Source organism: Alosa pseudoharengus, unplaced genomic scaffold (genome assembly GCF_046254945.1).
Source record: "Alosa pseudoharengus isolate Yale_2024_CS ecotype anadromous, Long Island Sound unplaced genomic scaffold, YU_APseudo_1.1 YU_APseudo_1.1_scf_14, whole genome shotgun sequence".
Taxonomy (NCBI): Eukaryota; Metazoa; Chordata; class Actinopteri; order Clupeiformes; family Clupeidae; genus Alosa; species Alosa pseudoharengus.
The window spans coordinates 15,130,796-15,156,794 of NW_027468609.1; the positions used below are offsets into that span (position 1 = coordinate 15,130,796).

Below are 25,999 nucleotides of genomic sequence, written 5' to 3' on the forward strand. Positions count from 1 at the left end.
TTCTCTACGAAACTCCCCCTCGCTCAGTCTGAAGCTCTTTTCCATTTCTTTGCATCTTCCATCAAGGTGTTTTCGCTGCTTCTTCGCCGGCTCTGCCATTATACACACGTTTGCAGCAATCACTAGCGTTTCGTTAGCCTGCCTCTGTGCTATGGATGCAGGATGTAAACTGATCCTGCTTCGGTCGGCGGGTAAGATACACTGAACTTGCAAGTGGGATATTCTTCCTACAGGCAGTAGGGGCGGTCGAAAGAGTCTTCATTCGCCCTGTAATGAGTCATTTAACCATATACTGACTTACGAAGATGAGTAATTAACACGAAAACGTTGCCTGGTGTCCCTTTAAGCTGAAGAGTTTTCAGACATAAAAGCTTCACCAAAAGACTGCCTGTATGCTGGTGAGAGTTCAAAACAGATGGGGAAAGTATCTAAATAGGTTTTGATAGCCTGAGTCATTTTCTCTGCAAGAACAAAAATATTTATTTGATGGTGGGTGTGGGAATGGAAGTGTCACGTTTTTTTTCGTTTTGCTTTTGTTTTGTTTGCACTTCGGTCCAGTGCACATGTGCATCAAATCACTTCCTTGGCATATCAGCACGCCGGTCATTTGGTGAACAGATGTCACAAAAACAGACCTGCCCAGAGATCTACCAGGCACTTCAAGGGCTTTTCATGTTTTCCTTTGGACTAGTCGGCCTCCTGGGCCAGGAGGGGTCTGCTGAAGCCAGCAGTCCTGCAGCTGCTGACAGCTCAGACTGTTCTGCTGAGGTGGGCTGGATCAGTCTATCCTATAGACTCCCCCGACAGACAGACAGACAGACAGACACACAGACATAATACTAACACCACACTCAGCAGTCATGCCCAGAACTCTGCTGGCACACACCTTTCCAGTGTGTGGTCAAGCCAAGGTATCTCCTGGCTGGAGTCTATGTGCTAACCGGACAGATATGTCTTTTGCCTGTCAGCTCAAGCTCTGCCAAGTCAAGCTAGACTTTATGCAAAGCCCACATATTAATTCAGACATTAATCTAAATCTAGAGTTTCAATCTGAGATGAGCTGAGTTGAATCAAATGGAATGGAATTTAATTAACTGCAATAAGGAGGGAAGGAAGTTTAATTAAGTAGAAAGGAATGAAATGGAAGGGGATGGAATGATACAGCTGTGGAATGGAGAGGGATTATATGGAAAGGAATGACATAGAATGTTGTGCAATGATATAACATGATGTGGAATGATATAGAATGCTGTAGAGTGATATAGAATGTTGTTGAGTCATCTAGAATGCTGCAGAATGATATGTTGTGAAAATGATGTGGAATGATATAGAATGCTGTACAATGATATATGCATGGATATACTGTAGAATGCTGGATTGATATAGAATGATGTGGAGTGATATAGAATATTGCGGACTGATCTAGAATGCTGTGGAGTGATCTAGAATGTTGTGGAGTGACTTAGAATATTGTGGACTGATCTAGAATTGTGTGGGGTGAACTAGAATATTGTGGATTGATCTAGAATGCTGTGGATTGATCTAGAATGCTGTGGAGTGATCTAGAATGTTGTGGACTGATCTAGAATGCTGTGGAATAATCTAGAATATTGTGGAGTGATTTAGAATATTGTAGAGTGATATAGAATGGTGTGGAGTGATCTAAATGTTGTGGAATGATCTAGAATGTTGTGGACTGATCTATAATGCTGTGGAGTGCCCACCTTGACCCAGTCTGCCTCCAGAGAGGGCCTCCTTGGCACTGCCGTAGCCCAGCTCACGGCACACCACTGAGGCAGCCACCATGTTCCAACTGTCGTCGCAAATGGTTCCCCATTGGCCATTCTTCAGGACCTCCACACGACCCTCTCCAATGTTGGCACCGCCTCTTAAACGCACCAGGGGTTGCTGTGGAAACATAACATTTTGCAAAATGATAGATGTTATTATATTATATAGCTTAGGCGTATATAACCCTTATCACAATCACAAAAATGCAATTACACTCTCTCTAATGAAGGTATGAAGTTCCTGAAGTTGAACATTTTTCCGAGGCCACCACTGGAAAGAGAGTCAGGGAATCCTGGCTGTTTACATAGCGACAGATTGAGCAAAAGTGACGGCTTGGCTTGTATGTGTATTCCTCTCCAGCTGTTGTGCGTACAGAAGAGCTGTAGTCTAAACACGGAGACGACCTCCAGAAGGGAGACTGATGTTGGTGAATATTCATTTATCCCCGCTTTGCCCCCCCCCCCCCCCCCCTCACCGCCCCCCCCCCCCCCCCCCCCCAGCACTCTGTTCTCTGCTTTGTGGTCTGACTGCTTTGATGGCAGATGAATCCCAAACAATGGGACTGAGTAGAAGAGTGAACCCAACTGCCACCAGTATACATCGTCACGCTCCTTCTGTAAATATTCAGCCATGTGAGAATGTGTGTGTCTGCGTCTGTGTGTGTGTGTGTGTGTGTGTGTGTGTGTGTGTGTCTGTGTGTGTGTGTGTGTGTCTGTGTGTATGTGTGTATGTGTGTGTCTGTGTGTGTGTCTAAATCAAAGCAGGTGTTTACTTTGAGCATGACAGTGAGACAAAGGCATTGTAGGTGGTTCGTTTTTGGCTTGGGGTTGTTGGATGGGGTGAATGACCCACAGAAGTAATGAGTATGTGAAGTAATTGAAAGCCATTAAAGACATTAATACATTTCATTACGTTGTTGAGGAGGATGAGGAGGTGGGGAAGAAGTATTCGAACACGTGGGCAGAGGGAGACAGAGAGAGTTCTGTGTGAGAGAAAGTGCAAGAGGGAGGTACCATGTGCGCTCGTCTGATTTTATGCAACGGGTCTGGCATTTGGCTAAACATGCTTTGGCGATGCAAGCTGTGAGAGCTCAGGGACTGGACGGAGCGAAATCTCCCTCATCTGCTTCCTCATAAATCACAACAAGCTGGACGTGTTGGCTCTAGTCTGAGCTCCACAGTTCCACAGGACATCTCGTAGCCCCTGCACTGATGTCATATGTCTCAGCTACGGACAGGAGCACAGGACTAGTGTGTGAGATATCCGTGCGCTTTGTGTTGTTGTGTCGGGTGATTCACGACTGCGGCTGGCCAAACGCTGACCTAACGTCATGACAACAGGCATTCCATCAGCCCGTGACTCAGCGGAGAGGGACAGATGTTGTCATGGCGTCTCCCCGCCTGGCTAAAGGGGAAGTGATTCGCTGGAAAAAGAGTGATGTCGACTGATCCACCACGCTTCCCAGCAAAGTCAGGGCGGAAAGATTGAAAGCAAAGAGTGAAATCATGAGAGGGAAACCTGATGGAACTCAGGTTTATATGTCTAGCAAAAAACACGACACGTGTTCCTTTGGAGGGCAGTGCTGGAAAACAGAAGTGCAGGCACGTTCCCTGGAAGCTCAGGGGGGGGGGGGGGGAGTCCTGCTCCTGCACTCAGCCAGACGAGAGGAGGGGGGGGGAGGAGTCAGGCAGATGTGGGAAGTCACTGCTGCCTGGGATCCCCATCATCCTTGTGTTTCCAGAACACTAGTTGTCACGGAGCCCAATCGAAAACATTCCCCTCCTTCTCATTCGGAACCTGGCGTCTACAGTTTGTTCCCTTCTAAGCCCCACAAACAGCCAATCTGTTCCAGGTTCTCATCACCATCCAATCATCATGAGTGCTTGTAATCTGTATACAACAGAGAGCTTTCTGATTAACTTTACTTTATAGGGAGCTCTGTATGGAAGCAATGTGGTTCGGTGAAAACATAATTAAAGAAACTTTGGCTCAAACCTCAAAGTGTCAACTTTTCAGCTAAATCTAAAACACTCAGCATGCATAAACAGTTGAAGTGTCTAAATATGCAACTTTAAAATAGTAGCTTATGCACAGTACACATAAACAGTTGAAGTGTGTGTGCTGTGTAAATATGTGTGTTGTGCGGGCACACAGTTTTACCTCGGCACGATAGGCCTTGCTGTAGCCAGCGGAGTGTGTCGGGGCAAAGGCTCTTCCAGGAACACAGCTGACCACCGCGGGCATGCCACTGGGGCAGGTGTTGTTGCCCTTCTTGGGCAGGGGGCGACCCATCTTACAACCGGTCAGGTGATCCTCATTTCCTGTGCAGTTCACCAAGAAGCCAAAGTATGTGATCTTACGCTTGCGAGCCAACAGCCTGCACAGAGACAGAGAGAGAGAGAGGAAGAGGAAGAAGATTGATTATGTATACTGTATGTGCTAATCTGTGAAGCTGCAAAATGCTAAAAAATGAGGTAGAAATATATATTTTTTGTGTTTGTTTGTGTGTGTGTGTGTGTGTGTGTGTGTGTGTGTGTGTGTGTGTGTGTGTCTGTGTGTGTGTGTGTGTCTGTGTGTGTGTGTGTGTCTATCTATCTAAGTGATTTTGGCATCAATCTACCAATTAAACCCCACAGAATTATTCTCATTTATTTGCTTCTGTCCTTGATGAAAGACAGTTTATGGCTGTTTTGGTCAGACAATGACCCCTATTGGGATTCCAGTGGCCCGGCGGTTCCCACGACCCCTCTCCAAGGCCTGGCAGGCAGACCTCGCTCACAAGACGGCTCTACATCAGGGGTCAGGCCACTGCTTTGTGCAGACAGTGGAGGGTCATGTAGGTTTGCGCTCCTGGAGTGAATCAGAGCATTTAATTACCCCAAGCCCAGGGGCAAATCAGACCATTTAATTACTCCGCCCCGGGGGTAACTCTGACTGGCTGTGATCTGGCTGTGATCTGACACAAGCCTGTGCCGGGTCTAAAACGCATCTGGGCCAGATGGGGTTCTGGTGCCACTTGGATCGGTGAGCGTATTCCTAAATTAAAACTAGCAGCTTCATATCTCCAGTCTGAAATCTGACTGGAAGGAAGTGTGATAATCCCAAACACAAAAGTGAGTCTGTTTGGGAGTCCAGACGTCTTGCTCGGTTAGCCAGTGAAGCAGACAGACGATGGGGTCAGTCCTTTCCTATTCGGGGGGGCGGGGTGGGTGGGGGGGTTGAGGGCATGCCTTTGGGGTGAGTAAGAGGCAGAGAGACTGGGAGACTCAGGGGAATCCCACAGATAGACCCACAGTGTGAATGTGGATTGCAAGGCTTTGGAGCATCACATAACGCCAGTCAATCAACTCGCACTGGTAGCAGACAACTGAACGACACAGAACAGCAGCCTGACTGTCTGTGGTGTTAAATAAGTGCCACAACATAATGTGTGCCTTAGTGTTAGTTTACACTTATGGTCTATAAGGCCCTCTGTGATTGAGAATGTACTGTAGTGTGTGTTTCAGAAAGGGATATGCTACATGGAATACAACAGTGGAACATGGAACACAAAAATGTTCCAGTGCTTGGGAACAAATTCTTCTGGATAAGTGCTAGGCTACCATTTCTATCCTTGTAAAAAGAAAAGACTATAATCAACAGCATTACAGATTTATGGGCTGTGCTTCTATATCACACTTCTCAGAACTATCAGGCTGTCTAAAAAAAACTATGGCTGGAACCAGTATACACTTCCACATGAAGGAAATAGCTAGTATTTTATTTCAGGCTTCTAGACATAAAGTAGATGGTCATTTATTCCTGACAATGTATGGCATGGAACTGTGAGCTGCACCACACAAAATGTACTAAAGCACCGGGCAAACGTCCATTAATATGAATGGGAGGACGGCAGCCAAAGACTTTGGTGGGGCACAAAAAACATTTAAGGGAATGCAACAGTGTCAACATACGGCTAAATTATTCCCGTATATTTGCATTACGAGACCAGCCAAAAGGCATGTTTTAAGGTCACATCACCCAGTAAAAATGGCACTTTTATTCCGGCTCTGTGGAAGCTTGAAGTGGAGTTTTGAAAGAATTGTTTGTTTTGGATTTCTGAATTTAACGGCTATTTGGGGGCCAAACAGGAGAGTGTGTCATGAGGTTGTGAAAGCACGGGTAACGCAATTAAATAGAGGCCTCGCGCTTAACAAGTAGTGATTGTGTTTGGACAAACACAAACTCACTCTCTCCCTCCCCCTCTCAGGCAGACGACTTGCGGGCATTACGTGAGGCTTCTCATGCTCCTCTTCCGGGGAGAACGCATGGCTACAGAGTGAATCATTAAACGAAGAATTATGTAGTTCACCCAAGAACCGCAGCCCCCACATCTGGCTCGAGTGTTCCTCAGTGCTCTCCTCACATTCCCCAGAGCCTGAGACCGTACGAAACACTCTGTTCCTTAGTGTGCGAGACAGGGGAAAGTGGAGGATTTATGTTGGGGAGACGCTGGGAATGATTCGTATTGAGGGAGAGGTGGGGCCAGGGGCAGGTGGTGTGTATGTGTGTGTGTGTGTGTGTATGCATGTGTGTGTGAGATTGTGTGTGTGTGAGAGTGTGTGTGTGTGTCTGAGAGAGAGAGAGAGTGTGTGTGTGTGTGTGTGTGAGAGAGAGAGAGAGAGTGTGTGTGTGTGTGTGTGTGGAGGTTTTTTTTACTGTAAGTTCCTCCCCCCTCTGCTATCAGTTAGCATGAGGTTCAGAGGGAGGTAACAAAGCCCCACCCCAGAGTATCAGGCATCCACATCAAGCAATGAACAGAGAGCTCCATAGTGGACTAGAGGAGAGCCTGCACTGTGTCTGTTTCAGAACCAGCTGTGGTCTGAGGATGTCTGATTTTCATCAGGCATAGCCAGCCTTTCTTTCTCGCATTGGAGCCTGCATTGCCTCCATCGCTGACTTCGCATCATCAATGATATCTTGAGTTTAAATAAATGTATTTTCATCTCTCAGGGCATAAACTTTAAACTTAAACTTACTCATTTGGCTGGCATTTTTATCCACATATGTCATATGTAATATAATAAAGGGCCAGCATTCCCAGAGCAACTTGGGATTAAGTGCCTTGCTCAAGGGCACAACGGTGCTCTTTAGCCACTAAACTACCACAACTTCTCAAGCCACTGCATGCTAGCCCAGCTCCTTAGCCACAGTGCAGTACTGAGCAGGACAACCCAGGGGGCAATTGTCTACAGAACCGGTCTGAGCCTGATCCGGCCCTGATCCGGCTCGGATTCCTTATCTGATCCGCTTTCCATCCGGATCACACAGCAAGCTCTCAGCGTGGAGCTGGAATGACTCACTCTCTCCGCAGCCAGCTTCATCTGTCTTCATTGAGCATGTTTGCTTAAGCCTCCCTGTCATGTTTCAGACGGAGACGTTCACCATCTGCCTGCCAGAGCTCGCAGACGCAGAAACACAGACACAGAGAACGCGGGTGGGGGGCTGAACTTCCTGTCCACAGAACTCAGGTCCAAAAGTCAACTATTTTTCTTTTGTCAACAATCTTGGTTTGATAATTAGTGCAATAGATGGGTGCGGTGCCAGTTGGGTGTCTGCTAGCATATGGTGTGGTTACTTTTCGTATACCCCACACATTCAAGGAGCAAACTGCAGCCCAAAGATTATGCAACAAATGAGAGTTAACAAACATGTGCAGGATTCCTGGTAGTTGTGATTCAGAGTAGGCCTACAATCAAAGTGTAATTTGTAGAACTGATTTCTATCCTTGACTTTTGGGTCCACTAAAACACACTGTTAACATCAGTCTGCTGGATTCTACTTCTGCTATTTGGCTAGTAAGGTGGAACTACTGTGTGAAATCTTATTTGTACAAATGTCTCATGGGTGGTTCAAAAGCCTGGAAAGATACCTTATTTTCTGGAGCCTGAACTTTTCCCTCTTGTTTTGCTTGTTGTTGTTTGTTGGTGTTTGCTTGTATGTATAGTTTGTTTTTATATCATCATAATGTCTGTATAATCTGTTTATTGTCCTTGCTTGAGTGAAGGCTTTGGTGTCAACATGACCAACAAAGCTGATTCTGATTCTAAGCTAGATTCTGATTCTGGTTTGATTCATGTTTCTGACTCTGATTCTAAGCAGGATTCTGATTCTGGTTTGATTCATGTTTCTGATTCTGATTTGAAGCTGGATTCTGATTCTGGTTTGAGGCATGTTTCTGATTCTGATTATAAGCTGGATTCTGATTCTGGTTTGATTCATGTTTCTGATTCTGATTCTAAGCTGGATTCCGATTCTGGTTTGAGGCATGTTTCTGATTCTGATTATAAGCTGGATTCTGATTCTGGTTTGATTCATGTTTCTGATTCTGATTCTAAGCTGGATTCCGATTCTGGTTTGAGGCATGTTTGTGATTCTGATTCCAAGCTGGATTCTGATTCTGGTTTGAGGCATGTTTCTGATTCTTTGAGGCATGTTTCTGATTCTGGCTCTGAGTGGCTGTGTGGGGTAAGTGTCGGTGTCTGGGCTTACTTGTAGGGCCGGGTGTTGTATCCCTTCTCTCCGGGGAATCCGTACATGCCACAGACCACGCGTGAGTTCATGCCTGACCACTCTTCGTCGCAGATCTGCCTCCACTTGCCTCCTTCCTTGACCTCCACGAAGCCCTCAGTTATGGGCACACGCTTCCTCATGGAGTACAGCGCCCTGATGCGCACCTCCTCTACCTGCACATTTAGACTCTGGTGGGGGAGAGCAGAGGCGGGGGGCGGGGGGACAGGAGGAGGGGAGGAGGATAAGAGGAAGAAGAGGAGAGGAGGAGAAGAGAGGAGAGGAGAGAAGAAGGGAGAGCAGAGGGGAAGACAGAGGGAGGGGAGGAGAGGAGAAGGGAGAGAAGCGGGGGCGCGGAGGAGAGGAGAGGAAAGGAGAGGAGAAGAGAGAGCAGAGGGGGCGCGGAGGGGAGGAGAGGAAAGGAGAGGAGAAATGAGAGAAGATGGAAGAGCAGAGGAGAAGACAGGGGGAGGAGAGGAGGAGGACGAGAGGAGAGGAGAAGGGAGGAGAAGAGAGAGCAGAGGGGGCGCGGAGGGGAGGAGAGGAAAGGAGAGGAGAAATGAGAGAAGATGGAAGAGCAGAGGGGAAGACAGGGGGAGGAGAGGAGGAGGACGAGAGGAGAGGAGAAGGGAGGAGAAGAGAGAGCAGAGGGGGCGCGGAGGGGAGGAGAGGAAAGGAGAGGAGAAATGAGAGAAGATGGAAGAGCAGAGGGGAAGACAGGGGGAGGAGAGGAGGAGGACGAGAGGAGAGGAGAAGTGAGGAGAAGAGAGAGCAGAGGGGGCGCGGAGGGGAGGAGAGGAAAGGAGAGGAGAAATGAGAGCAGATGGAAGAGCAGAGGGGAAGACAGGGGGAGGAGAGGAGGAGGACGAGAGGAGAGGAGAAGGGAGGAGAAGAGAGAGCAGAGGGGAGAAAAGGGAGGTGAGGTAAGGGCAAGGTAAGAGGAGAGGTGAGGACAGGCATTAACATTTCGTCATGGGAAAACAGCAAAGACAGCAAAAAAAATAACAAAAACAAAATGTTTAGGAGCAAAATGTGTTATTGCTTAATCATCAACCAGACCAGAACACTTCACAGAAACCGAAAACAACTTGGGGAAAGTTGCAGGAAAGATGGAAATAATTTAAGGCCAGAAAAATGCATAAAACCTAAATGTAATATAACGCTCCACTGAGCTCTGAGGAGAACAGGGGATAAGGGGCTGGCCTTATGACCCTTGCAGTGTTCCATAACTCTGCTCTTCAGCATTACGAAACACATAACATTGATGCGCTTTAAGCACAGTGTGTGTGTGTATGTGTGTGCCTTAGGCATGTGGCAGAGGTCACCCAGTCAATCAGTGAAGCCTTTGAGGGCGGCTCAGGGTGGAGTGAGGGCGGGACAAAGGCCATCACTCAAACATCCACTTACACACACACACACACACACACACATACACACACACACACACACACACACACCAAGAGTCTACCTGCCGTGTGCATACCTGAAAGTCACTCAGAGGGATCTGTAGATCTCTCCCGCCCCTAAACTTTGACCTTGGCCTCGTTCTCTGACCTGAAAACACAGGGGCCGAGCGCAGGTATTCTCATCTCTCTCTTTAGTATCCATATATCAGCAGCTCTGTAGGCCTGATGTGTGTGTGTGTGTGTGTGTGTGTGTGTGTGCGTGTGTCTGTGTGTGTGTGTGTGTGTGTGTGTGTGTGCGTGTGTGTGTGTGTGTGAGCGTGTGCATGCATGCATGTGTGTGTGTGTGTGTGTGTGTGTGTGTGTGTGTGTGTGTGTGTGTGTGTGTGTGTGTTTGCACTGTGGGCACCATCCTTTAAAGACCCCGCCAGCCCCCAGCCCACAAACAGGCCCAAGGAGCATTCCTGCCGGCCTCTCTGGAGTGGAAGACTCGTACGAGGGCCAGCTCGCTGCTCAGTAATGCTGACCCCAGTGCTGTTCAGCGTCCAAGCAGGGATCCGCTGCACCCACTGCCCCCACACTCCAGCCTCCGATGGAAACGGGTTCGGTTTCCTGCAGCACGGCATCAGCGCGCAGGAATGTCTTTCCAGAAATGAAAATAGGGGAGTGTGAGGGAGGAGGGAAGAGTTGGGACTGAGCTGGGCTTCTATTAAGCCACCACACCAGCCACAAAGTGCAGGGAAGGATATGGGGCTTCAAGGATGGGGAGGATGGGACTTCAAGGATGGGGAGGTGCGGTGGTCGGATGGAAGAGGAGGTGTAGTGGGATGGGGTTGAAGGGTCTTGGTGGAAAGGGATAACAGAGTGGGATGTGTGTGTGTGTGTGTGTGTGTGTGTGTGTGTGTGTGTTATATTTTCATAAACTGAAGGCAGCGTCTGTACCACAGCTCCGTAAGATGACGGTAAGTTTCCATTACGGGCTGTCGGGTGAGGAGTAGATGGGGGGGGTGGGTTGTGGGGGATGAGGAATGTCAAACACGACTCAGGAGCAAAGAGCGACACAACCTGCCTTTAAAGCAAAGCCAAGGGCGGCTGGGCCGGTCAGCAGGAAATGGGGCAGCAGGACACTGGAGCACGGCACCCTGGACCAGACCCCTTAAATCTGTCTCCGCACTGTTTGGCTTAGCAGGGCAGACGGGAGAAAACCGCAAGGCCTGTGTCCACAAGGTGAGAGGGCCAGGGTGTGTGTGTGTGTGTTTGGGGGGGGGGGGGGGGGTAGACAGGGCCGACTGTAGAACAAACACCCCCGTTTCCCCGGTAGCAGGACCACTGCCTACACAAAGCCCCCAGACCAGACGTGAGCCCCTCGCCGCCGCCGTGAAAATGACACCCGGCTTAATCCAACACAGACGCGAGGTACGGCACAATACGGCACGGCACAGTCGGAGACTGGAGCGAACAGAAAAACAGAGTGAACAGCCCTACAGAGGCCCCGAACAGAACGAAAGCATCAAGAGATTGACAAAGAGAGAAACGCACGTCATGTTTATCTAAAGTATCCTATGCAGTTCACATGTCATGTTTATCTTCAATATCGTATGTAGTTCACCGAGGGTTCGCAGTAAGACATAACCAGATGTGCCAGATGTACAATGTGTTAACTTGTGTGTTTAAAGGGTCACTTCTTTATTGTAGTCAGTTATTATTCTTATATATAATTTATAGCGTTTGTACCGAATAGGTCATCTATAGCACCATAGCAGTAGCAGACTAAAGGCACAAGAGTGCAAAGGCTGTCGTCTTTTATTTTCGTTCTTTTCATAGAGAAGTGGGCACTGGGCATGTGCTTTGTGAATGGTCGTGCTGGTGTGACCAGCCTGTCATGTGGGATACAGCTGGTGTAAGATGGTCATTATAGTGACCAGCCTGCCAAGTGTGACATTGTTGGTATAAGATGGTCAGGCTGGTTTGCTAGAATGCCCAACATAAGCTGGCATGGCCAGTTTAACCAGCAATGTAAGACCAGCAACACCAGCTAAAAGTACCATCTTGAGGTGGTACAACAAGCAAAACCAGCTGAATTACCATCAAAAGCTGGGTAAACCAGCTGAAGGTATGTTTTCGCCAAGAGTTTTCCTGGTCTAGCTGGCCAACCATCATAGGGTGGTCAAACAAGTTGGTTAACAAACTGGTCAACCAGTAAACCACCTTAAGCTGGTTATGCTATTTTTTTTTTAGCAGGGATGACAACAAAGCTTTTGTTTTTTTTAGCTGAATTGAATTGATATACGAATAGCTGAGCGTTGGTCTCTCTACTCTCACCACCTGATTCCCTGGCTGAACCTGCAGCCCAGAGATTGCCCCGTCCCAAAGGGAGGGCTGTGCAGCCCAGAGATTACCCCGTCCTTGTCTAGCAGAGTTCACGTATGCCTGGGGTCAGAACAAGACTGTAACGAGAACGGCAAACTGATCTCATCTCCTTTTCAAATATTTCCATGACACAAATGTGCAAAACCTGTGGCTATACGCTGATGTGGAGCTCAACATGCACGCACAGGCCAGCCTGCAGTTGAGACGTTCGACCGTGAAACGCTCTCTCTCTCACACAAACACACACACACACACACAAGCGCACTGTAGCCGTCAGAAAGAGGGAGCTCATCCAAGAGCGCTGGGACACTCCAGAGGGATGGCGTCACTTCACAGACACCCAGCAGAAGTTCTACTGATTGGATAGATAGAATTTGAAAGTTTTCAAAGGAATGATTATCACTGATTGATTGTGTGGTGGCTATGACCTACTGTATCATTACATTTCTCCTCTAAATCTGAAGTCAAAAAAGGAGAATAATTGGAATGCAAGCAACATGTCTGAGCCATATATAGCACATGGGGCAAGGCAGTAACAAGTCTGAACCATATACAGCACATGGGGTCGGGCCTGACCACTATGTAAGCTGGCCCCACCCGATGGTAAGATATGCTGTATATTTACACAAACTAGGTATGTGTGTGAGTGCCTATGTTTAAGTATCTGTGGGTGTGTGTGTGTGTGTGTGTGTGTGTATGTGCGCGCGCGTGTGTGTGTGTGTGTGTGTGTGTGTGTGTGTGTGTGTGTGTGTGAGAGAGAGAGGGAGAGGAGGAGGGCAGAGAGTGAAAACAGAGCACCACGACAAAAATGTAACAGCCCTTCCTAAACAACAACACAAACTGTAAACTCAAACAACACAAACAAATCTGGGCAGTGTTGGTTAGGCAGTCTATGGTGCAACACACAAAATGGCTGGTGTGTTTGCGTGTGTGCTTGTGTGTGTGTGTGTGTGTGTGTGCTTGTGTGTGTGTGTGTGTGTGTGTGTCAGTGTGTGTGTGTGTCTGTGTGTGTGTGTGTCTGTGTGTGTGTGTCTGTGTGTGTGTGTGTGTGTGTGTGTGTGTGTGTGTGTGCGTGTGTGTGTGTGTGTGTGGGAGACCCAGAGCATGTAAGGCATGATCTGCATCGCCAACCAGGCACCAGCCCAGCCACACTCGTCCACATCGGCTTCTCAGATGAGGACAAATGAGAGACCGGCCCAGCGGACCACAACCAGAGAGCGACCACACTTCTGCTCTGATTCTGGGACTCAGGGGGGCCGGCATGGCTGTGGGCCAGCTCCGCACCAGTCCTGGGCCAAAGGCCGACCAGTCCTGGGCCAGAGCGGCACTGATGTCAGAGGCTATCTATCCCGTGTGGGAAACAGACCAAAACCACTACGCTAGCCGATCGCTATCAACCATGTCGACGGCGACGTTAGGGCACTGTAATTATCTCGTTTACCTCTGTGAGAACTCGCTCTCCTTCCTCACCAGACACACGCTTCTGCCAGGGGTCAGCCAGACAAACACTTATTCACCATGAGCCATACTACGTTTATTAAGCCAGCCTGGGTTACTGCACACCCACACACACACATACACATGCACGCACACACACACAACGCGCGCGCACACACACACGCGCACACACACACACACACACACTCACACACACACACTCACACACACACATACTTTTAAGAGGGCTTGAACTAGTGACTGGACTGTCCTTAGACTGGATTGCCAGGCCAAACGTGACACACACACTCACACGCTCACAGAAGCTGGGCACAGTCATGGCGGTGTGTGTGTGAGGCATTCCTCTGCATGCTCGGGGCATTGCTCACAGGCTTCGTCCAGCCAGCCAGTCTGGCTGGCATCAAGGGCACTTTTCACAGTCCAACCTCCAAATGTTGATCCTCTCACAATGTTTATCCTCTGCTGTGCTTGTTTTGCACAGTGGAATAAAAAAAAAATAAAGACCCTGCAGCTCCCGGATCCCACTCAGTGAATCAGTCATGCTCGAAAAACTCACGGACATTTTTTTTTTTCTATTTCTTTTCATTTTTTCCCTCCTTTCTTTTTTTTCTTCTTCTCCGCTCTCACCCCCTCTGACTGACTTCCTCGGCCCGTGGTGCACGTTGGGCCAACACGTGCCTTGTTTTGAAAAGCGCTGCTGTGTGAGCGGCAGCACGGCCCAGTGGCAAAGGGGAGCGGAACACAACAGGGCGTCTCATAACACCAACCGCCCCACAAGCCCCCGAGACTGGCTCTGGGATAAGAGAGGGGGGGGGCGGGGGGGGGGCAGGGGTAGAAAGAGCAAGAAAGAGGGGCAAGAGGGACAGAGATGGAGAGAGAGAGGGAGAGAGGGAGAGACAGAGGTAGAACGAGTGAAAGAAGGGACGAGAGGGAGAGAGAGAAAGGGGTAGAGATCTCGTGCAGCTTTTCCTAAAACTCCCCGGACTGATTCTGGGGAGAGATGATTAGGGAAATGGAGAATGTCTCTTACAGGGGGAGATGAGAGGAGAGAAGGAGAGGGTTTCTTTAGAGGGGGAGAAGAGAGGACAGAGGGAGAGAGTTTCCTTGAGGAGAGGAGAGAGGAAGAGGTTTCCTTAGAGGGGGAGAAGAGAGGGAGAGTGTTTCTTAGAGGAGATCAGAGGAGAGAGGGAGAGAGAACCTGTCTAGCAGCTGGTCTCGCAATTCCTTTCCAAGTGTCCTCCAGGGAGAAGGTACTGAGGAATAACAGCAAAGAAAGAGAGACTCATCCACGACTCACCAACTCCCACTAAGGCTGTGTACACACACACACACACACACAAACACACACAAAACCACAGGAGATAACACACACACACATAACCAAACACACATATGCCTCACACACTCATACCCATGCCCCTTTAGAATACACACACACACACACACACACACACAAAGACAAACACACACACACCCATGCCCTCTAAAGAAAGATTCTCAGCATGTCTCCACATTCCTGGCCGGCTTTGCTGTCACCCAGACACACAGCACAGTGGAGGGCACCACGGTCGGCCATCACACTTCTGAGCACGCTAATCAGCGCGCTAATCATTAGCATCGCGCCACGGTCGGCCATCACACTTCTGAGCACGCTAATCAGCGCGCTAATCATTAGCATCGCGCCACGGTTGGCCATCACACTTCTGAGCACGCAAATCAGCGCGCTAATCATTAGCATCGCGCCACGGTCGGCCATCACACTTCTGAGCACGCTAATCATTAGCACGCTAATCAGCACGCTAACAATTAGCATCGCGCCACAGTCATCCATCACACTTCAGAGCACGCTAATCAGCACGCTAACCATTCGCATCGTAGCGTTCTGCTCCATCTCACACAATTGATCCTCTACCAATGTTTATCCTCCAATGCTCTTGCTCTGCACAATACAATGGAAAATATCCTGCACGCCATTACAGACCTGGGGATGGGGGCAGTGGGGGGGTGGGGGGGGAGTGCTCTGGCTAGAGTGTGTACACTGTGTGTGGTGTAGTGTGGTATAGTTTTTATAAAACAGAAAGAGAGAGAGAGAGAGTGTGTGTGAAAGAGAGAGAGAAAGTGTGTGTGTGTGTATGTGTGTGTGCCTGCAGATTAATGGTCTTTGTGCACATGCCTTGACAGCTCTGACTTATTGCCTGAGCCCTGTAGGCCCTCAAGGTTCTCTGTGTGTGTGTGTGACTGACTGACTGACTGACTGTCTGTCGCGATGCACCCATCCTGACCCACGGAAACTTCTAGCACTGGTGACCTCTGAGCACAGGGGTCAAGCGAGAGCCACGTAACAACAGGAAGGGGCAGAGCACTCTACAACTGGCCACAAAGAGTTCTTTCAGCGCAGTAAGAACAGCCATTACAAAGTGCCTGACCCAACACAGAACAAAGAGCTTCCCACATCTAAGGGTTGACCGGAGGTTCATCACACTCATAGTCTCCTTACAGGTTTCCGACTGGGGCTATGGTAGTGTATAATATCTCTATGGGGAGGTGGTAGTGTAGCGGTTAAGGAGCTGGGCTACTGTGCAGTAGCCTGAAAGTTGTCGGTTCGATTCCCTGCTTCCACCGTTGTGCAAGACACTTCACCCCAAGTTGCTCCGGGGGAAAAATGTAATCCCTTGTACATATGTATGTCACTTTGGATAAAAAGTGTCTGCTAAATGTAATGTAATAATAATTAATGTAATTGCTATGGAAACACATGAAGATGCATTGACTGTGAAGTCTGTACCAGTTGCATTCATTAAGTGCGGTATAACAAATCACAGACTCATACTTAAGACTTGAGTCATGAGCTGGTTGACTGTTCTCCAAGGCCGTGTTGCCTCATGGACTGATTCCAGGACCTCAGCTCCTCGGTAACGGTGAAGCAGTTGTACATTCGTGCGAGCGCATGCGCATGTGTGTCTGTGTATGTACAGTGTGTGTGTGTGTGTGTGTGAAAGAAGGAAAGAGAGAGTAGATAAAAGGAGAAGTAGAAGATTGAGTGAGTGAGAGATCTCGAGCATGGTGAAAATCTCATGGTGAAAGTCGACACCTTCACCTCCTGCAGAAATGTGCCCTTTGACCCTTCGTGGCTGATTTTAGAAGGAGACCATTGCCGTCATTGCGTTTTGTTATGACAACTGGCTTCGAAAAATTAGCTATGCACGTGGAAGCATATGTTTGGCTAGGAGCGAATACTTCCTTTATGGTCAGCACTACATCAAAGAGTTAATGTATGGGTACCATTATACATTCCTGCCATCCTGCATCACATCCTGCAGTGTGAAAATGAAAGAAAGCAACAGAACATTCCCGAAAAACCCATCATGGCATCTAAGTAGTGTTCCCAGCTTTGGCAATGACATACTTCACTACATCTAAAGTCTTCCGAAAGAAATCACACATTTAAATTGACACTTAGACATCACACATAAAGGCCTTAATTCAGACCTCTTAAATTATATACCATAGATTACTGGGCTCTAAATGGAAATTTAGTGAACACTATTCAATGCGGTACACTGTGTCCAGACACTCTTTCCCAGCAGGATGCTGATGTTTTGAGAAAGGCTTACTGCTCAGACAAAAGCCAGCTAGCCCTTTGAACAGAAATGTAAACATCTGAAAGGGCATCAAGTTGTGGCATGCTCGCAACCTGCCCAGTCCATATTAGGTGCCCCCAGCGAGACTAACACATTCTTCACAGCTGAGTTCTGAGCTCCGTGTCCCATGGCAGGTCCTAGCGATGGTTGCCGAGCGCATTCTCACGTGCAGCCGGCCGCCATGCGACCTCTGCTGAGGTCATGCTATTCTCCGAGAGTAAACGACTCCTCCCTCTCCCACTGTTTGTGTAAACAAAACTTCTCCATCCGCACCTTGTGGAACAAACACAGCACGCTGGGAGTGTGGGCCAAGAAGGAGACATTAACCCCCCCTCTTCAAATGAGAAGCATCCTGGGCTTGTTTTGGATGGTCATGCCATCATGCATGCACCTGTGGAAACAACAACTAACTCAAGGGTGTAATGAGCTGTTGTGCTGCATTTATGTTGTATTTCTAAACTTTCCATAATTATCTCATTTCAAAGGCTCCATGAAACAATCTGTTTCCTAATATCCGTATGCGCATTCCACACATGTTGTATATTGTGGTGCTTTTCAACACATAGCGTATGCACTAAAAGTGCTGGAACAGGGAAAAGACACATATAAATACATCGTAACACTCGGCAACACACATGTTATCATGCCTTCAAGGTAACATCACTGAAATGATTGTACATTTTCAACTAAGATTTTCATGATTTGACAATTAAAAAACTCTGTTTTGGGGGGCAACTTTTAAGCGACTTTTTAGATAAACTGTTTTTGCTTTGAGGTGTTCGTTTGTAAGTCATGGATAGTGACCAACAGCTGGCCTTCCTTAACGTGTGTTCCTGACGCTACTTCCCAGTGCATGATTTATGACTGCGGACGTTTAAAGGAGCCAAGGGTTAAAAAGACTGTCGTCTTTTATGAGGAATCTCCACAGAAGACAAACAAGAGGCAATGTTCTAGGGCACTTTCCAACCAGAGAAGAAGAGAGGAAGAGCTTACGTGTGTGTAGGATGTCTGCACTAAGAGAGGGAGGGCTTACATGTGTGTAGGATGTCTGCACTAATGTGTGAAATCTACATATGGAAGTCACTTAGTCTTGTCTGGGGCCTCTCTGTTTCACCTGTCCGCTCAAACCCAACCGCTGAGAGGGATAGAACAGCTGAGCTGACATCCTACTGATGGAACTACTTGTAGAACAGACTCTGAAATGTGCTGGAAGTGAATTGAAGCTTGCCCCCCCCCCCCCCCTCATGCCGCTTGCTATGTCAAGCGCTTCTCACTCAGTTGTTAATTTCCAGACTACCATTTATAAGTGGAGTGGCAAATGATGGTATATACGTAGATATACAGTATACAGTCATTGGGAGTGACTATCCACAGTCTCTGAGGCCTTTGTAGACAGCAGGGGTAGGTCACTACCACAGATCCGGGTAGTGACCTACCCCTGCTGCTCGCTGCTCACATAAAGAGGGCCCTCGACCAGGGCCTTTAAACTCTTGTTTTCCATCCTGACCCACTGTTTTCCAGGGCCATAAACGAGAGAGGGGGGACCACACGCTGACGTGAAGGGGCGGTTGTGTTCACAGGCCTTAACTTTGGGCTCTGGGCAGTGACCAAGGGTGAGAGAGCCCGAGAGAGGTCAGCAACTAAAGACAGCACAGAGAAGTTAGAGGCATCTCAGAGGGGAGGCCTAGGGCCAGTTTAAGAGCAGGGGCAGACAAAAACATCAGGCTAAACGGACTCTGAAACATGGCAAACCAATCTTTGGGTGGGACATTGTCATCTGTAATTGTTTCAGATGATAATCGTGCTTCGTTTTGAGTTTGGAGACCATTTAAATGGGATATTTCCCCCCATTTCACTAAAAGACTTTACGTTATGTATAAACCAACCTCTTTCTTACTCATGAAATGTAAACACATTAGGAAAAGATGACCTCTTCAACCTCACCAAATCTAGTAAAATAATTTTGTTTAAAGGAAACACCTTCATCATAGTTGTCATTAGTAGTTATGCTCTGAAAATTGCCCGACATAAATGCTACCGTTGACACAGTCGGGCGTGACCTCCTCGTAAGTCAACTGGAATAAAATACCACCTCATTCCACAGACCGACAGCAGAGAGAAGGTGAGCTTGTGTTTTTACATCTGCGTGCGACTGAACCTGGTAGAAGGTTAAACTCAGTCTCTCCCCAACACTCCCTCGCACACATAAAAGGCTCTGGTCAATCAGTGGAACATTAGCCAGGGTGGGGAAATGCTATAACATCCCACAGGGGACAGAAACAAACACTAAACACTCAAATAAACAGAGACGCACAGAAAGAGGGTGTTTGTCCTCAAACACAAATAGCAGTGAGCTGTGCTTAGAGTTGTTCTGTTTTCATAACAGGTCCGAACCTAATTTGAGGGAATATTTCCGCCCCATCAAACAGCCGACTGCATGAACAGCTTCTCAATCCAGACAGCCAAATACCACAGCTATTCTGTGCATTTTCTTTGGAGAGCGAGCTATTCTGGCCAACTCTGGTCACTATACACAACAGATTCCATAAGCTTGGAGTGGGAAACCAGTTTATACTTAGAATTCTTAGTGGTGTGTTGCCTATCCTCAAATTTCCTCCAGTTGGATTTTACAATGTTAGTGATTCTGAGATCCTTTCTAGGATTGTTTACCAAGGCATGAGGTTGAGATGTATGTATGTAACATACTGTATGTAACATTTAGTAATATAGAACATAAAGTTGAAATGTATGTATGTAATGTATGTAACGTTTGGTATTATAGAACAAGGTTGAGATTTTTGTATGTAACATACATGTATGTAATGTTTAGTAATATAGAAAAATTTTACATGTAACATATGCAATGTATTTAACATTTTATATTATAGAACATGAGGAGGTGGAGATTTTTGTATGTAACATGACGTCTGTAACATTTGGTATTATACAGTAGAACACGAGGTTGAGATATTTGTATGTAACGTTTGGTATTATAGAACATGAGGTTGGGATTTTTGTATGTAACGTTTGGTATTATTGGTATTATTGGTATTATATGATGAGATTTTTTTGTTTCTCTAGCAGTGTGCTCCTGCGCTGTCTCTGTCTTTATCTCTGCGTTGTCTCTGAGTGAAGTGGTCTGCGATGGGAGAAGCACACAGCTCTGTTGAGATTCTGCCCTGCTGTGTTGCGTCCTCAGAGTCCTTGGAATAACACAGAGACTGGGGGGGGGGGGGGGGGGCTGAGGCTCTGTGGGGAGGGGAGAGGGGGGGGGGGTCTCTTGGAATTTGTGCTGTCTGTCTGTTCACTTTCAACCCGTTTCTAAATTTACAGTTTTCATCTTCCCACTGGTTCCTATTTTTAAAACTCACAAACTACAAAAGAAGGCTTCTGGGTCTTCTGGGTGTCGCTCTGGGGATGGTAATCTGCATTTAGAAGCTGTGAGGCATTCTGGAATGTGCCCCTGAGTTTGGAACACAAACGCTTCTTTTTCGCCTGGCCTCCCTGGCTGGCTAGCCCCTGCTCTGGGAGAGAGAGCCTCACATCCGTGGACCGCTCCACAGGCATGCATTCACTCACTCCCGCTGGCCTGTCGTCCGATGGGAGGTTTTACGTTACTGGGGGGGTGGGATGGGGGGTGACGGGGGTGACTACGAGGTGACTGATGATGATCTGCATACCTCACCAGAAGTCTTAAAACTCCAACACCCCACCACCACCACCACTCCCACTTCCACTTCCCCTCATCTTACTGAACTAGTCACAACCCCCCCCCCCTCCCCCAGACACACACACACACCACTTTCCTTCATCTTACTCAACACCCCGACAAGACTTTCCACCGAGTGCAGAGAGGGGTGTCTCGTGGGCATGCGTGGGCTGGACGGTATAGGAAGGGATTCCCTCGTGCTGGCGTCATCTGCTTCCCTCCGCAACTGGGACTCGTTTCATTAGAGTTACGCGGGCGCACAGACAGCCGCACGGCAGGCAGGGGGCCCCCACTATTACACACGGGGCCCGGGGGTGTCTGAGGGTAAAAACAGCCCCACAAACTGCCCTGCTGTGGTAAAAGCATTAACCCCCCCCACCCCCACCCCCAAACGGAAGGGGAGGGTGCGTGCAATGGAAAAGCACACAGCCACTCAGACAGCAGCCTAGTCATCAGCAGAGCATTTGCGGACTCAAGAATGCTGCTTACCTGGGTTTCCATGACGACTCAGTAAACAATCGCTCTTGATTTTGTGGTATCTTTCTTGCGTACCAGTCGGAAACACACTTGCCCGTACTTTACGACCTTTGAGGGGGACGTGCAAGCTAACACACTGATAGATGTAATCTACAGTCACCACTGGAGTCGCTATGGCAACACAACCTAAATCACCATGGCAGCAGACTGTAATGTTTGACCAGATGTTCTGACCAGCTGTGATAAGGCTCTATGAGAAGCCCAGTTCTCCTACATTCGGTGTGTAACGTCCAGTCATGAGTGGGAGACCAGAGGATTGCAGCCAAATCTGTGCTAACATTCACGTCTCAGTTACAGGAAACCATACCACTGGAACTCGGAGAGTTAAGACCCCCCCCCCCACACACACACACACACACCTGCCCTCCAAAATCTTGCTAGCTGGATCTTTACTGAAGCCTCCAGAAGGAAGAAACTACACGGACATAAAGAGGTGCTTTCAGTGGAGCCACTGAGATGTGTGAGTCATTTCCCAGACAAATAAACCTCCATTAGTTCTGTAGCTCTGTTCTCTACATTCTGTATTCTATTCTAGAAGGTTTTAGTTCTATTCTCTATTTTATTCTATTGCTTTTTTGTTTTGTGTTCCAGACACCACCAACTACACACCCTTCTAGGGTGTTTCAGTGCTCAGTATGGACGAAAAACTTTTGAAAAATGATACGAAAACGATAATATGGATGGAGATCATTTTCACCTCAAATATGCGTATTTCTATTTACCCGGCTTAATGTGGAAATGGCCTACATTTATAAGCCCTTTAAAGGCACGTTGAACTTCCAAACCAAACATGAAGACTGTTAACCCACAGTCTAGATCTGAGGAACTTGAGTCCATGGCCATAGCCCTGTAGGCATCTGGTCTAATCTGGTCTAAGACCAGAACCAGATCACAAAGGACTCCTGGCATGCCCAGACCAGATTACCTGATCCTTTCAGTTTCAGAATAAGTTCCTTGAAATCCACCAATCATACATTATCTTCTGTCAATGTGTCTACCTGCATTCAGGGTTATACTTATCATGGATTCTCTCTGTAACTCTAAGTTATGGCCTACATACCCCACTGTTACATCATGATCCTTATTCCAACCCTCTTTTTGAAGTGATCAAGCTTTTTTTAATGATTAGTAAATCTAAAGAGATTTAATAGTCCAACTGTGCTGCACAGTGTCTATGATTAAACTCTGTCCTGCACTGTCTTCTGCAGTCATTCAGGAATGTGTGGTGATAGGCCTGAGGCGAGGACAGACACATTCATCATCTCTGGTCAGAGGAATGCACTCTTTAAGAGCCGATAGGTACATAAGTACAGAACTTTCACCTGTCAGGGGTCGGGAAGGGGTCCGCCCAATACAAGAGTCCTGTTATTTTCTGGTAGCTGAACAGAGGCAGTCAAAAAAGAGGAATTTTAAATAATCCTCTGAATGACTTGCTGGTGTGGGGCTTGTTTTGTTAACCCAGACACTCAGCTGAATCACTCACTGGACGTAACCTTGGTTAGCCTACTATGTTAGCAAGTGTTCCAAAAAGCATTCCGTAATTCCAAACACACCACAGAACACTAGATTGGTAGACGCCACTGTCAAACATGAAAGAGCTGAGAGATTCTGGTATCTTTATGGTACTTGCACACACATCTGCTCTGGGTCTCAGTGAAGGTTTGACCCCAAACAAGCAAATGTGAGACTAAACACCACATAAATCTGGAGCGGATGGAGACCGGATCCGAGTCAGTTCTGCTCGCAAATCAGAATCAGAGGCGTAAAAGTCTGGCTTCAGAAAGTTAAGGTCCTAGCACATATTTGTTCCAACCATTCACTAAACCAGCGGAATGCAAAACCACCACACCTCAGCCAGGTAGACCAGCTAATTAGTGAAATCACCTGTGTTTATTACACATGTGGAAACCAATACATTACACTTCTTGGGCTTATACTTTCTGAAGCCGGACTTCTACAACTCTGATCAGAATCCCATCTGGTTGAGGGGCAGACGCGGTGGGTTACCTCCACGTGGTTGTCGACTGCGCTGATGTACTGGAAACCCGGGATGCGTTTGGTGCTGCAGACGACCCCAACGTCCTCCGTGTGGCGGCAGTCGGACACCCCGAAGCCGTTGGACGGGCACTCGGCTAGCGAGCGCTCTCTACCCGTGCAGTGGACGTTGTCCAGCCAGATACGACCTGCAGTAAACACAGAGGGACAAGGACATCAGGGGGACAGGAGATACTGGGGTTGGAGGGGGCAGTTAGTCTGGACAACAGCAAATTCTTTTTTACTTTTGAAGTATGTTTTTGGGGCTTTTTGCCTTTATTTAGATGGGACAGTGAAGTGTGACAGGAAGTGAGTGGGAGAGAGAGACCTTGGTCCCTGTGGGCACTTGGACCTGAACATGCAGCAAATTCTGGATAACTGGGCCAGAGTTGGACTAGAACTTAGCCAGACCCTAAGTCATCCCCTTAGAATTATAAGGTTCTATCTGACATTTTTCTCATAATTGAGTTATGGAATTCTCAATATCTAGCTCAATATCTCAGAACTACTCAGAACCTTATAATTCCAAGGGGACGAAGTGTGTTCCAGGGGCAGGTGCTGTTCTCATCTGACCAGCAGACACCCCCATAAGATGATCCTCTCATTAAAATGTTTAGACTAAGAGGCCCATTTCACACTGGGATAGAGTTTCAGTTGTGAATGGAACCAATTGCATTTTCCTAACTGTTATGTCAAAATAATTCCCCTACACAAATTAAAAATGATGGCTCAACGGGAAATCACGAGGGTCTGGTCAGTCAGTCTAGCCTCTCAGATTTGCTTTATGGACGGCTGCCTCTTTCGTTGAGGGGACTCATGTGAGATTTACGACCCTGGGTCAGTGTTTTTGCAGATCAGTCAAACCCTATGCCCACACTCTCCGACAGGCGTGCGGCAGACGGTGGAGGATGACATTACGTCTGCCTGTCGGGACGCTTTACCTCCAGTTTCCATCATCTTTCCTGGCCTGGAGTTTGACTGGTCTGCTGGTATGAACAGTACGGGCAGGAGATAGCCTTTCTAATGGCTAAAACACCACTTTCCAGGGATTACCCGGCAAGAGACAAGCGCGCGCGTGTGTGTGTGTGTGTGTGCACGGGGCCGAGGTTTCCATGAAACACCAGGAGAAAGGGCTCCTCAGAGGCATCATCAGTAATAAATCAGTTCCTCAGGTTTCCCTGTGTGAGCTAGTTCCTCTGGCCCTGACCGCGCTGCGCTGTCTTACGTTACTGCTCATTTAAAGCCAGCCGCTCCAAACTGCTTTCATAAAAGTTTTTATTATTATTTCATAAAAGTTGAATAAATGCTGTGATATTTACAGAGACACATAAAGCTGCTGTCTATTAGAAGTCGGTAGAGACTCTCTGATTAGGAGGATTTTGATGATCTGATTAAAATAACAGATTTGCTTCAGTCATACTTACCCCCTGCCTAGTTCATAATTACCCTGAAACAGAACCTGTGCTAAACCCAACCCCGTCCCGGTCGGATCTCCACTCACCTTCCCCTCGGCCGTACTTGGAGGACGGAGACCAGGAGACGGCCTCGAGGAATCCCAGCTCCCTGCACACCACGTGCGCCGCATAGATGGAGAAGTCGTCGTCGCAGACCGTGCCCCACTCGCCGTTGTAGTAGACCTCCACTCGGCCCTCGTAGTGCTTGCGGTGGTCCCCCGCCAGGCGCAGCTGGATCTTGGGGGCGGTGGTGGGCGCCTGGGCCTGGCTGACCGCAGCCAGAGCCAGAACCAGCAGAGAGACCAGCAGGCAGAAGAGAGAGTGGGGACCACGTAGCATAGCCATGCTAACTACAGTGCTTCTTCACAAGGCTAGGGGACGAACCAGAGAGCAAACACACAGTCAGATCATAATGTGGTTGGCATCATATATTATTGAGACAATGTAGCTAGCTGCTCTCTCTCTCTCTCTCTCTCTCTCTCTCTTTCTCTCTCTCTCTATCTCTCTCTCTCACACACACACACACAGAAACACACACACACACACACACACACACACACAATATAGTAACACAGTAATATACATGTAACTAAAGCAACAATCCACTGACACTTTGTGACAACATTACACTATACTGCATTTAGAGCTTTAATTATGACTATGGTTAAACTTACCGTTATCAAAATGGTGTTACTGCTTATGGTATTACATTGCACTTAACATGCAGGTGTGACTTCTCTCAATATTACACTGTGCTAACCGCATCACAAGCTAAGCAACATCAGTGAATGACTACCAAAGGGAGAAGACACAAAATGTAATGTTAATGTAAATGTAATGCTAATGTAAATGTAAATCAGGTTTATTGGCCAAGTATACTTGCATATACAAGGAAATTGTTCTCTGTATTTTACCCATCTGACAGGGGTAGTGTACAACACACCCACACATACTGTATAGTGTACACCCATTCAAACACAATTCAAACATACACACACACACACACACACACACCCTCAGAGCAGTGAGCACACACTAGGAGCACACATGCAC

At 47.7% G+C, this 25,999-nt stretch overlaps 1 protein-coding gene across 1 annotated transcript in view; it reads right to left on the reverse strand.

Moving 5' to 3' along the window:
• loxl2a (lysyl oxidase-like 2a) overlaps positions 1-25,999 on the reverse strand; it is a 38,944-nt gene that overhangs the window by 10,259 nt on the left and 2,686 nt on the right. Inside the window, exons 2-6 of the mRNA XM_076283945.1 lie at positions 24,994-25,317; positions 23,466-23,641; positions 8,323-8,531; positions 3,952-4,168; positions 1,725-1,908 (exon numbers count right to left, since the gene is read on the reverse strand). Of these exons, the coding sequence (XP_076140060.1) occupies positions 1,725-1,908; positions 3,952-4,168; positions 8,323-8,531; positions 23,466-23,641; positions 24,994-25,291 (1,084 nt within the window). The 5' untranslated portion in view covers positions 25,292-25,317. The remainder of the gene's footprint in view (positions 1-1,724; positions 1,909-3,951; positions 4,169-8,322; positions 8,532-23,465; positions 23,642-24,993; positions 25,318-25,999) is intronic.